At 38.0% G+C, this 16,247-nt stretch overlaps 2 protein-coding genes across 2 annotated transcripts in view; one reads left to right on the top strand and one right to left on the bottom strand.

Moving 5' to 3' along the window:
* The first annotated feature begins 302 nt into the window (after nt 1–302).
* LOC125233877 (protein kish-A) lies at nt 303–904 on the top strand. The gene is made up of 3 exons (XM_048140028.1): nt 303–461; nt 561–670; nt 748–904. The coding sequence occupies exons 1-3, from the start codon at nt 459–461 to the stop codon at nt 851–853; spliced, it is 219 nt and encodes a 72-aa protein (XP_047995985.1). The 5' UTR covers nt 303–458; the 3' UTR covers nt 854–904.
* Nucleotides 905–6,243: 5,339 nt separating this feature from the next.
* LOC125233802 (ras GTPase-activating protein 1) overlaps nt 6,244–16,247 on the bottom strand; it is a 28,221-nt gene continuing 18,217 nt past the window's right edge. Inside the window, exons 11-20 of the mRNA XM_048139916.1 lie at nt 15,671–15,743; nt 15,178–15,296; nt 14,797–14,927; nt 14,168–14,337; nt 13,679–13,810; nt 13,141–13,270; nt 10,890–11,044; nt 9,991–10,123; nt 9,375–9,545; nt 6,244–8,516 (exon numbers count right to left, since the gene is read on the bottom strand). Of these exons, the coding sequence (XP_047995873.1) occupies nt 9,394–9,545; nt 9,991–10,123; nt 10,890–11,044; nt 13,141–13,270; nt 13,679–13,810; nt 14,168–14,337; nt 14,797–14,927; nt 15,178–15,296; nt 15,671–15,743 (1,195 nt within the window). The 3' untranslated portion in view covers nt 6,244–8,516; nt 9,375–9,393. The remainder of the gene's footprint in view (nt 8,517–9,374; nt 9,546–9,990; nt 10,124–10,889; nt 11,045–13,140; nt 13,271–13,678; nt 13,811–14,167; nt 14,338–14,796; nt 14,928–15,177; nt 15,297–15,670; nt 15,744–16,247) is intronic.

The following is a 16,247-nucleotide window of genomic DNA, read 5'->3' as shown; positions in this document are numbered from 1 at the left end:
GCGGAATTTAAAAAAAAAAACAAGTATGAGTGAAAGAGAGCACGCATATCAATAGTTTGGAAACTTGAAATTCACATTAACTTTCATATTGTTTCATGAATAATCTTAATATAATTAATCACTACTATTTATTATGAAGATTTTCATTTTTAATGATTTAATTTTAAAATTAGTAGACCTCATAGATGACTTTGCGCTGTCCTAGGCACAAGTAAAAACTTCAAATTACACGTCACTGTCTGTTTTACTTATAACTTGAATGTAACAGCGACGCGCATGATGTTCGCGTTGCATTGTATTGTCAAATGTCATAGTTATGTCAAAATGATATGTGATATGAAATGTATCATTTTACGGAAAGGAATATTTATGTTTTTCTAAAAAATAAATGAGTTACAAGTTCATTTAATCAAGCAGTCCTTTTATTTTAATTACCTCCAAGAAAAAAAACCGCCACCATGGTAAGAATGCTCATTCTTACTTTGTCAATCAATTTTACATCTTGAAATGCCGAATGCTATTCAGCATATTGAACTAATTCAACTTAATTACTGTTTCAGAGTGCGATATTTAATTTTCAAAGCTTGCTATCAGTCATATTACTTCTTATATGCACATGTGCATACTTGAGATCGTTCTTCCCAAGTATTATGGACCGTAATAAAACTGGGTGAGTGCTTAGTTAGACTTAACATGGCATATTTAAATACCTACTCGTTTCTTTACTTATTAAGTGTTTCTTTGCAGGTTACTTGGAACATTTTGGAAGTGTGCTAGAATTGGTGAACGCAAATCACCCTACATAGCAGTTTGTTGCTTAGTTATGGCATTTTCAATACTCTTTCTAACTTAAGTGATATAAATGTAATAAACTTCTATTAATAAACAATTATTTTTATATTAACTGCAATTTCTTAAATTGATACTCATTTTTATAGCAAGCCTGAAGGGGAAATTGAAAAAAAAAAGCAAAGGAGACATGAGACCGGACCTAGTACTCCTAATAGGTGGAAAGAATCTTCAGAAGAGTGTCAAAGTGCCCAGAGCCACCAGTGGCCCGTTTCTCGAAAGGTACAAGCCTTTTATTACAAGTGCGCGAACTGTCAAATCGAATGGGTTGTCATGGAAACACACTTGTAATACAAGGGTTGTACCTATCGAGAAACGGGCCCCAAACCTAATTTCCTTAATGATGAACCACATGTACTTCAGCCACATAATTAAAAAATTACACTAATTTTCCTTAGATTGTCAAGGCTGATTTTTATTATGTGTTTTTTAACACTGATCAGAATTCATTATCATCATTTCCGGACCATTTCCCAGCAGACCTCCAATAGGCTAGTTTCCTATACTTAAATTAAAATATTTTATGCAGTGCACGAAATAAAGCACCACATAATTGGAAGAAAAATATGGACAGTAGTTATTTTTAAACATAATTTCTATTTAATAAGTCAAAAAGAAAGATTTAAAGTAAACTAAAAGTGCAAATAAATACAACACAACACAACCACCACCAAAACGAAAGATTTAAAGTAAACTAGCCTATTAAATTTGAATCTGAGTTAAATTGATTTGAGTTGCTTTTGTTTTGTTTCATTTGATTTTCGAACATAAGAAATTCAGCCCCGTTTATTCTCCTTCTTCAACAGTCAACAATCAGTATGAAGAGTTGCTAGAGGTTAATATTAGGGATGTACCGACTATTGATTTGGCCGACTAGGCCGACTACCGACTAGTCGGCGCTTGGGTGGCCGATTAGTCGGCCGACTAGTCGGCTAGTCGGCCAGAACATAATTTTCGAGTAATTTATCAAAATTTTTGAATTACATTGGTCGTTTGTTGGCGCTTTTCATTATTTTTTAAAGGTTCAAAGGTCAATGAGAATATTGATATACAATTTCCATTTTTAACAAACGGTTTGGCTTGTACGCTCCCTAATAATGATTAATAATTTACAATAAAACTATTTGGGATCACCCTATGCGGAGCGTGACGTCAGATTAATGTCATCGGCATGAAAAATACGCTCCCTGAACATAACAAATAGGTTCATAATACAACAATATCAGCTGTTAATTTATGTTTGTACTGTTTTTCTATCACTTATAATGTGCCGACTAATCGGCCTTTTTCGCCGACTAGTCGCCGACTAATCGCCGACTACAAATATGGCCGGATAGTCGGCTTTCCCGACTAGTCGGCGACTAGTCGGTACATCCCTAGTTAATATGTCATTATGTTGTAGCAAATTAAGAAATAAAACACCATTTATATATTCATAGTTAAATTTTAATGAGACTTGATTTCTAGCACATAAAAATTTGATGGAAAACAGTATACAATACACTAAGGGATAGAAAATAGTCACAAAATCTAAAATCAGTACAAATTGTTACAGACTTGCATTCTTAGCATTATGGTGACAATATAAGTATGATTTAATTAGAATAGCCGAGTTTTTATGCAGATATTTTAACAAGTGAAGTAATTTAATGGCTACTCTAAAATAATTAATGTTTAGTGTTAATTATTCAATGCTTGTTAAGTTTAAAGGTGCATTCATATGAAGCATGTAATTTTATCCATTGAATATCAAAAAAAATAACATCATTATATTTCTCAACATACATATATGACCACACTCAAAGTTGATAGGACATCATTTTCAATGTTTCCACAAAAAACTAAGTTCGCAAATTGTGGACATTTTTTGATTATGCGTTAATTGGAGCAATGAAGCAAGATATTTCAATTGAGAACTTTAGTTTGTGTGGTAGGTCCTCTGACTTCCATATTCAATTCACACAGTAATCATGCCAATCAATGTTGAATGTATAAAAAATACCAACTATTCCTTAAAAAAAACATACTTGAATGTTGTCTTGTGTACTAGTCTAATTGCTACTTTCATTTCATTAAACTTACAAGTATGACTGACTAATGTTCATAGTACAGGATGTAGAATGTCTCATGAACCGAGCCCGCAAACCGAAGCCCCATCTTTACGAAAAACCACAATTCCTTGTTAAATTAACCATTAAGTCCTAACATTAAAATAACCATGAGTGCTTATTTAAAAATGCTTCCAAATGTTAACAGTAAAGGTAATAACCTCTGAATTTTAGTATAAAAAACTATCAAATGGGCCGAATATTGCATTTTTATCACTTTTCGTGGAAAATCTAAGTGCACTAACACGTCTAATTAATTGGAGCGTAATTCAGTCTAGACATCGTCTATCGTAAGCTAGATAACACTTAAATACAGCGACGACACACCACTAGAGCTACAACCTATCGCTACACAACAACGGAACCGTCACAACTTCGATGCATTGATCCACACTACTCAACGAGCATTTTTAGAAATCGCTGTACACTCTAGATACCAAGTTTTCAAGAAATTTCAGATTATCCCTGTAGGGATGTGTGTGTACACACAAGTGCTTACGAATTGTACTATAGATAAATATGTGGCGCTGTACAGCTAGTTGAGCTGCCAAAGTTGAACCATGAATTTGTGTCAGAGTTATATGTATATACCTATATATGGGAAAGTACAAAAAAATCTTGAAATTCTGCAATCTACAACAATTTCTAAAATCGCATCAACACTCGAATGTTTCTAACCTTAAGCCAAGCCGGTAGAATCTGACCGGCCAAACAAATTAGTAAATTATGAATATGTATTTGATTTATCTCAGTCCCACAATATTCTTGGTAAACTTGAAATTGAATCTTTCTGATTAATCAACTTCTTATGTCTGTATAAGTTAGCTTTTCAAGAATGTCATTTCTTTTATCTACACAGCATTAGGTACCTACCAAGGAAGGTTAGGCCCAGAATTTTTATTCACAACAGCCATAGGCTTATTTCTCACTGAAATGTTTGGCCGGCCGGACTAAAGCGCCAACTCTACTGCCTAACAGTTAAGCAACAATTGCGACATTTTTTGTTTACTGACACTATATTCAGTTCTAGAGGAGTCTATTCACAAAGGACACTTCAATGTTCTAAATTGTAATTCTAAGCAGACGCCACTGCCTTGCAATAATAGTTATTTGTTATACAAGGGGGCAAAGTTGTATTTTAACGCCGAGTGTGGAATTGAAAAACGAGCAAGCGAAAGGATTCTATAGTTGAACCACGAGCGAAGCGAGTGGTTCGAGAATAGAATCCTGAACTTGCGAGTTTTTTAACACACGAGAAGTAAAATACATTTGCACCCGAGTGTAACACAAAACTTTTCCCCTCACTATAGCGAGGAAACTACAACGCAAAAAATGCGTTTATCACTGCTTCCAGTAGTTCCACAGGTGGTAAATCATCTTTATTACTAGATTCACCTACTTTTGTCAATTTTAAAGCGGTTATTTTGTCTTTATTCATGGTCAAATTACTTTACCCACTAGTGGATAAAATGCGTTTTTACCCGCTGGTATTAAAGGACAAAAACACGTGTTTCCGAGCTAGTGAGGGGAAAACTATTTTACAATATTGTAAGAAAAAATGCCAGTAGAATTAAGGTTGGTATGCTCAGGCCGATGTGTTGTCTTTTCTAACATCGAACATTATTACTTATGGGGTAACTTTTTAGTAGGTACTGTCAGTAGATAATTTGTTCAGAGCATACCTCTCCTTACTCAGTTATTCTCTGGCTAGTACCACTTTTAGCTGTCAATAAGATGCGGTAGAAATATTTTTTACGTTTTAGCGCAAACTTAGCGCTAGAATGTCAATACTTTATTCGTTAGCAATATGGTGATCTTATGAGGAAAAATGCTTGTAGAATGTTAAATCGTGTAGTCGCAATAACAGCCATTAGTTAATTTAGTTATAATAAATAAGTACACAATATTATGGCACTAGAAATGCATTTTAAGTCTGTATAATATTTGAGCCATTCGGAATGAATCCTTGCCAGCAAAGGGAAGACATTAAGGGAACAAATGGTGGATTCCCATTTGTCCACGCCTCACGTGTGACACATGAGAAATATTCATATGTATTAGGACTGTTCTTATTGGGGCTACTAAACAGGCGATATTTTCATTGCAATATGCAACTATTGGTATATTTCTCTAACAAGTGAGTAAGAGAGGAACAGATATTGCAGTAAAATATGGCCCGTTTAGAATCCTCTTATACATATCTTCAGCCAGCCAACAAAAATTACGAAAAAGTAGGCAGTAGGTACCTACAACATCAAATAAAGCTGATCAAATACTTAGAAATCACAGAGTGCAAATTGAGATGAAATTAAAGTGATGAATATTATCACAGAGACAGAAAATCGTTACATTCGATTCGTAGACAATTTGTCATTAGACTAGGTGCTGTGTCAGTGCAGTTCACTTCACGTTTGAATACATATTAACTATGTAACACCACACTTCTCTATCACAAACCACAATCATACTTTTTAAACATTTTTGGTGTTTATGCGTGATGGTCGAATGTTATAACGTGAAACACCAACTACTAAAATAAGGAAGTCGATTTTAAAACGTTTTAGTATGTTATTACTCTTTTTTCGGATTCAACATTATATATTTCCACTAAATAAAGAAATGTCTTTGTCTATTTAAAAACTTTGGAATGCAAAATCATATCAAAATTACAGAATTATCTTTATCCGATAAAATCAATCAGTTTTCATTAGTTGGTGTAGCACGTTTTATAATACTAAATCAATATTCTATATCTAAATGCCCGGCGATTGCGGCGGCCGCGTTGCAGTTGAAAAGGGGATTTATTTGTCAGCACATATTCAAATGAGACATTAATCGTTCGTCAATTTGGATCGCCCAGCTGGAGATCAGAGAAGTAATAAAGCTAGGAACATACTACGCGGACGTCCGTCGTAAAACGACCGCGACCGCGACCTATCAGTGTGCACGGAACAAAACATCCAGAGAGCCAGATTTCGATCGGACGTCCGTGCGCTCAAGGCCACGTTCGCGTCCGTCGACCGATAGTTTGCACGGTTATGTGTATTTCCATTGTCCAGATTCCCGTCCGCGGTCGATTTACGACGGACGTCCGCGTAGTGTGTTCCTAGCTTAAGCCTTTATTAGGGTATCCACGCATATAGACATGAAATAGACAAAAGTAAAAAATACAGAATAAAGCTAGGAACATACTACGCGGACGTCCGTCGTAAATCGACCGCGACCGCGACCGATCAGTGTGCACGGAACAAAACATCCAGCGAGTCAGATTTCGATCGGACGTCCATGCGCTCAAGGCCACGTCCACGTCCGTCGACCGATAGTTTGCACGGTTATATGTAATTTCATTGTCCAGATTCCCGTCCGCGGTCGATTTAACACGGACGTCCGCGTAGTATGTTCCTAGCTTCAGAGTGTAACTGTAAGACGCGTCTCGTCCTCGGCTATTGCTCGAACTTTTATTATTTGGTCATAAATGTTTTTTTTATCAGCTATTCCGCGACGATATGTGTGGAAAGACACTTCAATAATGGGGTATCAATCAAGTTTGATGATCGATTTAAAAGGGTTTCCAACACTTTTGATTTTATTTTGTATTCTGATAATGTTGATATTTGAGCAAATAAAATGTATTTATTCGATATTGCCAACGCCACCGCCGCGACACAATAATAATTGTACTTAACAACTATGATGAATATTAGGATAATACTCGTGTATAAACGTCTAAAAGTAAATATTCGTACAATATAAAAGATTATTTTAAGGAGTATTGACAAAATAAAATTAATATGTGTATTATGTAAATTATTTTAAAGCAATTCCAATATAATTTGTTATAACTATAAAATTAATATAATTCGATTGTTCATCTTTACTACCAATATTATACTTGTGTTACCGCATTGAGATCTTTACACATGTAATTTGCATATAAGGCAGTTTTCATAGTATGTTGCAGTTTTCTAAAATTATGAGCGATGTTTTTTCTGACCCCTCTATTTGAGACTTTCTTAGTTAATCCACCTGCTGGTGTTGACTTCGTTTATAAACACTTCTAACGACTCACCCACGACATTGGGCTAAGCGCGACAGCGGTGAGCGGCGGCCATACATTGGAGCGAGACACGGCGATGGGGCTTTTCATTCGCACGTATGGCTGCCGCTCACCGCTGTCGCGCTTAGACCAATGTCGTGGATGGGCCGTAAGTGTTTTAGAACAACCTGACAGTTCTTACCGAACGAAGTCTGTTCTTACTAAAGAGAATTATATAAGGACGAGAGACTTTGTTTGTCAAGAAATTCTTAATTCAATAACACAAGTACATTTACCGCTGTTAAACATTAATAAGATTATTGAACTTAACTACAACAATACAATACGCGGCTACCAATAAATACGCGTTAAATACTAGAGAGCATTCGTTTGCAAACAAGTCGAAACTATTCATCGCGCTATGAAACAACGTTTTAAATACTCAAAGTTATGTGATTTGATTAAGATAACAGTAAAATACACCCCTTTTTAACCTAAAACCCACGGTCCTAACCCTAAGGGTCAGTTGCTTCAACCACAGGAGACACGTTGATGTGTCCACACTGTCCACGCAGCAGAAGCATATGCAAATTCCCATACAAAACAAATCGCGGACTCTAAATTCGGTTACGGACGATATGGGGCAACCGACCCTAATACTGATAAGTGATAACTTCAATGTAATGCAACCCATTTTCTATTGGGCCAGAGTTACTTTTCTTTTGTTTTAGATCGATATAAACATAAAACGAAATCAACTATATTTCTTTCATCTGATTTAAAATTTATACCAATGTATTTTTTATCAATGATGAATGGTGAACTTAGTGAAAATGGGCTAGTTACGCATGAGCAATGTTGCTAATTAAGTATAAAATTTTACAATTATATGTTCATACTGTAAACTATAAGCACAAATACCGTGGCAAGCACGTGCAAGAAATAACCTTATATGTATTGCATAACTTTGAGTATCAAAATGTCGCTCAATATTCTTAACCAATTTGAAGAATGCTAACTTCTGAGCCTTGTATTTAGGCTACTGTGCCTACGTTCAACTGTTTCGCCTGGCTAGCTTAAACTAATCATATCAGCTAAACAATTACGCACTCCGGTGCCTATTTCATAATACAACAATTAGGCTGGTTTTAGTGTCACGCGGAAGTTGTTATTGTCGTCCGCGCCACTCTAAAACGCTCCCTGAAATTAACACATATTAGTCCAGTGCGGATCGCTCCGCGCGGTCGGCCGCGTAACACTAAAACCAGCCGTAATGCGTCATGTCATATAATCTCAAACGCTTTACAAGGCTAGTCGTTTTATGAAGTAGGCACCAGAATTGATAATAAATATGATTACAAAAGTTTGGCACGAGAAATGCACGAGAACGCACGAACGTAACTGGATGCAGACTCGCAAACTAAACGCTAACCTAATGACTACGCTGCTGTGCGACTAACTCTTTTAGTCGGTTTAGTCTCTCCGGAGGTGCCGTGTGCTTCTTCGGCCTTGTAGTATTTACCCTGAAATTAAAAGTAACATTGTTTTTGTTTTTTTTTATATTTTTTGCCTATTTTCTTAAATTACTTGAAAATTACTTTACTAAAAATTATTTAAAAAAAAATTGTTGAAATACTTATAAAAAGCTCTTTCATTTGATATGTAATACAATATAGAAACTTTGATTTTTAATTTTCACTTTTACCCCCCAAAAGTGGCCCCTATAATTGAATTTTCTTAATTTAAATTACATGTCCGTCTTTGGGTCACAGGTTTACTTACATTTGTGTGTCAAATTTCAAGTTAATCGGTTCGGTAGTTTCGGAGAGAATTGGCTGTGACAGACGGACAGACCGAGACGCGAGTGATCCTATAAGGGTTCCGTTTTTCCTTTTTGAGGTACGGAACCCTAAAAAGCATAATACTTATTGTGCATAACAATGACTTTGCATAATTTAAATTTACATAACATTATTAACTACCTATAACTTCAATTGTCCTAAAATGAATTAGGTACCTAATTCTAAAGTACAAGCAAATTAGATAGGTTGCCCTGATCTCCTACGGTGGCCGCGTTTGTTTGGAATTAATTAAACTGAGGTTCTTCGATGGGACACAATCTTGGTGCACTTATGTGGGTGACACATACAGAAACAAACTGCTATCGCATATTTATACAATTTCATAATGATGCTAATTAACGTTACGCCTTTTAGATTTATCCCAAATTATCGTTATAACAAATTACATTATGCGGATTAAGATTATGCGAAATAATGATATGCGTTTTTAAAGTTATGCGTACTTAATATACGTTACGTCAAATCATATTAGGAGTATTAAATTATGCGAATTGATAAAGACCCCAGTTTACGTCTTACCTGTGTCACGTGACGCGTCCTATCTGATCATCTCCAAGTACTTGTGCTTGTGTTTGGTGAGCATTTCGGTGACGGTGACGAGTTTCCTGATGGCGGGCTGCGTCTTGGCTAGCGTCTGTAGCTCCGCGAGATGCGACACGCAGATGTGGTGCAGTGTGGCTAGCTCTTTAGCTGGTGGGAGAGAGATGAGAGATTTATAGTTAGAAAACAACATCAGAGTCCCTAAATAGCTATATTTCAAGCTGAATCAGGGGCGGTTCTCTCCGCGATTGCCGAGCTACAAGTACATGCCGGCGGCAGTGCATTCGCGGCCCATTCCTTCGCGGGGCGCGATATATAATGTCGACTGCTCGCATGAGGTCTGTTTGTTAATTTAGGTAAGAATTATGAAAGGCAGCATTTCGTGAACATGAAAGCAGTGAGCCTACTGAGCCTTCTGTACTTGTACTATTATATATTCTGTGACTGGATTGAGGTAAATGCACGTCTTGAAAGAAAGGTAAACCCATTGGGAAAGTTGCTTCCGCTGATTTTTTTTTTATTGTGGCGCAAGCACAATAATAAAATGTGTGTGTTCTGTAAACTGGTCAGAACAAGATAACTTCATACTACTTACCAATGTCAAGATTGTTGTTAGAGTTGGGCGGCGCGTTTCCGGGCTCCTGCATGTTGCTCAGCTGGTCGAGGAACACGACCATACGCTCCTTGTTCTTCAATATGAACGGATTCACTACCTCCATGTAAGGTTCCTGTGAAACCCAGTTGTATTACATTAAATAATTATAAGTATCAATTTTTAACGCCCGACGCAAAAACGAAGGGGTGTTATAAGTTTGACGTGTCTGTCTGTCTGTCTGTCTGTCTGTCTGATTGTCTGTCTGTCTGTGTGTGTGTCTGTCTGTGGCATCGTAGCTCCCGAACGGATGAACCGATTTAGATTTAGTTTTATTTTTTTGAAAGCTGAGTTAGTCGGGAGTGTTCTTAGCCATGTTTCATGAAAATCGGTCCACTATGTCGGGTCGGGGGTTTTTTCAAAATTTTAATTTTGTGGTTAGGTTATTATATTTGAGCGAGTTATATTTTGAATAAACTAGTCAATGTTGCACTACCACGGACCAGTTTTCCTTGACAGTGCACAGTTAGGACTCCAATCTCCATTGAAACGATAGTACAGTCGAGTTCATAAATATGTGTTTATTTTTTCACCGCAATAAGGTTTATGAACTCGACAGTGCACAAATTCATATTTATATTGAAAGTTACGCGATTGGCGACCATCACGAGCGAGCGTTGCGCTGCTACCACAGTCCCCATTGCAAGGCTCCAACAGAAAAGGTTGACGATGACAGTTACATCAATAGGAATGTGCTGTGCGTGCGATGATGGACCCACGACCACCGCAAACCACGCCCAAGCATTACAACCTTACGGCAAAAGGACTAGGGTTGACTAATGGCCCCAACACGTGGCTCAAACCGTTCTGCTATAGAAATATGAAGACGAACAGGGACTAACCTTAGCCCCGAATTCGACGAGATTGGCCAGGTTCTGCAGACACTTGGCCACCATCACCAGCGAGCGCTGCGCGTGCGGCGACGGCGCCGCCGCCACCAGCCCCCACGCGCGCGGCTCCACCAGCGCCCGGCAGATCAGTCGCAGGAAGATGAACCCTAACCATAAAGCCCCATTTAGATGGTACGAGTTTCTCGCCTCGAACGTACGATTATCGAAGTACGAGAAAAAATATCGATCCATGTAAACTATGCGTACGATATCGCACGAGAGGGGGCGATAATCGCCTCGCCTTTGATATTTGTATGTCTCCGTGTAAACAAAACTCATATGCGAGAATCGTATACGAGTTTATACGCTACTCAGTCGAAATGAATTCAGTAGAAATCATGTAAAACACACATGGTGTTTTTATATTTATAGCTAAGTACCTCTCAGTAACTGCTAAAACCAAAAATGAATTCGGCTTATTAATATTATAGAGTTAATACCTATGGGGCAAAATGCTTACTATCATTTAAAATGTTATCTAAGTTATATGTTCAATAATATCTTAAACCTCATCGCAACTAAGATTTTATTTGCTAGGTAACGCCACGGTCGAATTAATTATTTTCCCTATTGTATATTATTGAGACCGTCATAAATCATTTATAATGTTTTTAATATTATTGGGTACTATTCAACTTAAAGTCAAATAAATCCAAGGTAAATTTACCCCATATTATAAAAAAAGCATATAATTATATGTGTTTATAATTAATTAATTAGCAACTAAGCACGCAAGTTGACAGGCAAAACTCGTATGAAAATCGGTTCGCTCCGATTCGTGCGATAATCGCACGTTCGAGAAAAAATGTCATACGAGAACCGGTTTAGACGAGTCGAGAAATGTTATGGAAATATCTCCCGAAAATTCTACTCTCCGTCTAAACTATTTCGCCTGGCGATAATCGCCTGGCGAGTCTCGCATACGATACTCGTATGCGAGTTTTTATTTCTCGCACGAATGTAAACGTTTTCGTACGATACTCGCCAGGCGATTATCGCATACGATAATGTCATACGAGTTTCTCGACCAAGACGGGCGAGAAACTCGTACCATCTAAATGGGCCTTAAGGAAATAAATAATCAGTTAGATCGATCTCTTAATAAGACCGATAGATAGCACAGTATAATAAAGAGTACTATCGTACAGTATGGCCACTTCCGCTCCCTGTAAGTGCCGCCCGGCTAGGCTTGTGTCGTTCACGAACTATGAACTGTTAGGAATAAAATCCCATCAATGACCGAAATGAACTGAATCTTTCCGTGCTCTGAGAATCGGTCTTTGCTCATTTAGTTCAGTATAGGATCGGCGAGCGCGAGCGGTTTGGATCGAGAACGAGCGTGTGCTGACTGCGCCGACCGAGAGCGAAAGCTACTTAGCAGAGCAACAAAAAAACTCAAGTTTTCATATTAAACTTCGGTTACTTACAACCTTTCGGCCCGGAATGTTACTATCTGTGGACTATTCGTATAATTTTGACACTATTCGGTCCCATTCGTTCTGATCTTTCCGACCGCAGTGATCGCTGGTCTGGCTGAACTAAATGAGCAAAAGACCTAAAAGAGCGAACTAGTTCATGGGAGCGATTGAACGAGGTCGGAGCGCTCCGATCAACGAACGAAACGGCACAAGCCTACGCCCGGCCTCTCTCGTTTACCTCACAGTTACCGCCTGTCAAAAACGCGAACAGTCGACCTGTCATATTTCACTCATACAAGCATACTACGCGTTCACCTACACGAGCTTAGACTGTGTGCTAGGAACGCGCCTCCTTCAAATATTTGATCGCCAGTGTCCGAGGTGTGCCGATAGTTAAGGTTGGTTTTAGTGTCAGGATTGGACAAGGAGCGATCCGCACGACTAATTTGTATGAAGTTGAGGAGTTGAGGAAGATTAACTTCAGGGAGCGTTTTAGAGTAAAGCGGGCGAGTCCGCGCGGACGACAACTTCAACTTCATACAAACTGGTCGCCCGGTCGGTCCGCGTGACACTAATACCAGCCTAAAACCTGCCTAACTGTCAACATCAGCGTGGATTGAGCTTCATTAAAAGATTGTTCAAAACACCAATAACACCATACATGATCACAACAGAAAAATAGCACAAAGGCACCTTCTTGATAAGCTCGCTCCGTCTTCACCTTGGCTAATCGGTGGCCAGGCAGGAGTAAGACCATTTATAATAATAATAAAAAAAAACAGTACCTGAGACAACCCGAGTGCGCACGAATCTCTCGTTAGGCCACTTGGCCATCGCAGCGCGCTGCAGGCAGCCGCACAGGTAACGCACGGGCCGCGGGCATGTCTCGTGCGACATGAATATTGAGTGTGTTATCTGAAATAAGAACACACACATCACACGTTTAAAATTTGAAACATATATACTAGAACCATAAACATTCCCCTACGCCGCGGTCCTGGGTTCGAATCCCGGTAAGGGCATTTATTTGTGTGATGAGCACAGACATATTTTGTTCCTGAGTCATGGATGTTTCCTATGTATATAAGTATTTGTATATTATATATATCGTTGTCTGAGTACCTGCAACACAAGCCTTCTTGAGCTTACCGTGGGATTCAGTCAATCTGTGTAAGAGTGTCCTATAATATTTATTTATTTATTTTGCACCCCTGTCCCCTACTCATTAATTTAAAAATTCCCTACTACTTTGTTAAGCGATATCAAGCGAAAAAAACATTTTATTTATTTATTAATCAATATTCTGATATATTTTTTGCTTACCTGGTCCAAAATCTGAAGAAGATATTCCGCGTTTGCGCACGCGTCTTCAGGCGAGTCCATTTTGGTGGGATTCAGTTCTGCGGACTGCTTGGTTTCATTCGATAACTTTTGAACTGTTTCTGATATAGCTGCCTGAAATATAAAAAAAAAAAAGATTTTAAGTACCCCACAAATAAAAAAAATAAAAGAGGGTTTTCGGTAATTATCATTCCTTCGAGTATTATTTCGTAAAAGGACAATTGACATAAAACAAAGCTAGACTAATTAAAACATATTCGAATTTTTAGTAAACAATCGTGAGATCCAGTTTTCAATTTGGTGCCGTGACCAGGATACAAGCCACCGAAACAAAATAGTTTAAATTAAAAAATAAACTAGTATCTACATGAGAGCTTGCTTTGCGGGCATCTATTGTTTAGGGGAATCTCGGCACAAGAGAAGGTGTATAAGGATCTAAAAGTTGAGTGATATGTTGGTGAATATAGTAACCTGCAGGAAGGGCTTGCACTGCGCGCGCATGAACTCGTCGGCGACGGCGGTCGCAAGCGAAGCGCCACGGAACATAGTCCGGTGGTCGCTCTCTCGCGCGACTTCTGCACCAGCCAACTCCCGCGCTAGCTCCGCACCGCGACCGCACTCAGTGAAAGCGTGCAGGAGCGCTGCAAACAGAAATCAATAAGAGTCGGAGCCCTGTGCAACAGCGCCGAGCAACCTGTTTGAGTTTGTCAAGTGATACTGGTCTTTTTAAATATGTAGATTGTAGATAAAGTTTAAAATTATTTAACACTAAAAGTACTCGCCGCGTCGCTGCCATTCCGGTGTGGTGTGAGCCGACCCTAATATAGAACTTATACGAGTAAACTCTTTCAATCGAATTCTTTGACACTGCGCTAAGAGAATACTTTTAGAAAACATACGCAACCGGAATGATCAATGTAACAAGAAAGAGATAATATTTGATATACATACTTATACAAACTCACGCTTGTATTTCCAAACGGGGAAGGCAGGGCACATGTAAGTACTTCAGTTTCAATACCTCTCTTGGCAATTAGAGGGTTGAAAGAAAACGAAATTGTGATGTTGCAACTATTTGATATTAATATTTAGGTACTTACATGTAGCGAGCGGCTGCCTGTCTGTACGGCATAGGTCAGCTAAAGCCTTGACAGCAGGCAAGCCAGGCTCCAACAGCAATTGACGCAGCGGATTATATTCCTCACGAGGCATCACTAGTTCTTGCATGTACCTATAAAAAACATCGTAACTTACTTTAAAAATAAAGCCAACATAGAATAAGTTTAAGTAACATCTATTATGTAAAGCCTCCTGACCAGAAATATATGAATACACGCCATATTGCGGAATTTCATTGGAACTATTTTCTTCATACTAACTGAACTGTCACCCCATACATCAGAATAAGAGCGCCCTCCTGACAATAGTCATATATTTCTGGCCAGGCTTTTAACTGTCTTGACACCTTTGAAATTTCTCACCTAATACGTAGCCTTAGAGAGCCCCATTCTCCAATTGGAGTCATTCCTGCCAGCGGATACCACTCTTCGATTTCCTCTCCGTTGGCTAAGTTCGCCAGTTCAATGGTTAGCTCTGCTACCTAAAGAGAAAATTTTGATTAGTATGATATAGAATTTAACACTTAAATAATCTATTGAATGTTTTAATTCTTAAGAAATCCATACTAATATTATAAATGGGAAAGTGTTTGTGCCTGTTTGTTTGTCTTGACGGCAAAACGAAGCGACAAATAGACGTAATTTTTTAAGTGGAGATAGTTGAAGGGATGGAGAGTGACATAGGCTACTTTTTGTCTCTTTCTAATGCGAGCGAAGCCGCGGACAAAACCTAGTATAACATAAAACTTAATTACGTTTAGGGATATTAAGTTTCTGTAAAATTACGAGTTAAAATAGGTTGCATTCCCACTTTAAAAATAGTGATTGTGGTTATGAGTCTCATGATTATATTTACCTCAGATTCTTTGCCCCTTTTTCCTGTGTTGTGAACGGTGATCGTGAATGATGTCACATCTGGAGGCACGTCACTGTAAATAGAGAAAATATCATGTAAGTGCGATTGAAAAAAAAACATTGAATGCGAATTACTAATTAAGTCAATAACACTAGCTAGCGCTAGCGATTAATCATGGCAGAAAAGGGTAACGTTATCAAGTGTACACTAGATCAGTTGTCCATTGTCCCAGAGCTGTAAGAACCTTTTTTTCACACATGACAGCGTCCACAATACGTAAACTCGCGCAACCTAATGAAATTTTAAATAAAATCCTGTAATAATATTTAAAAAAATCAAGTATAGGTACAATCAAAATCAAGTACAATATTGTCGTTAGTGAGTATTTTACGATATTAATTTATCAATAATGTCGTTAGTGAGTATTTTACGATATTAATTTATCACGCAGGATTTACTTATTATAAATAAATAAATAAATAAATATTATAGGACATTATTACACAGATTGACTGAGTCCCACGGTAAGCTCAAGAAGGCTTGTGTTATGGGTACTCAGACAACGATATATATAATA

Source organism: Leguminivora glycinivorella, chromosome 15 (assembly GCF_023078275.1).
Source record: "Leguminivora glycinivorella isolate SPB_JAAS2020 chromosome 15, LegGlyc_1.1, whole genome shotgun sequence".
Taxonomy (NCBI): domain Eukaryota; kingdom Metazoa; phylum Arthropoda; class Insecta; order Lepidoptera; family Tortricidae; genus Leguminivora; species Leguminivora glycinivorella.
This window is presented reverse-complemented; position numbering and strand designations above follow the sequence as displayed.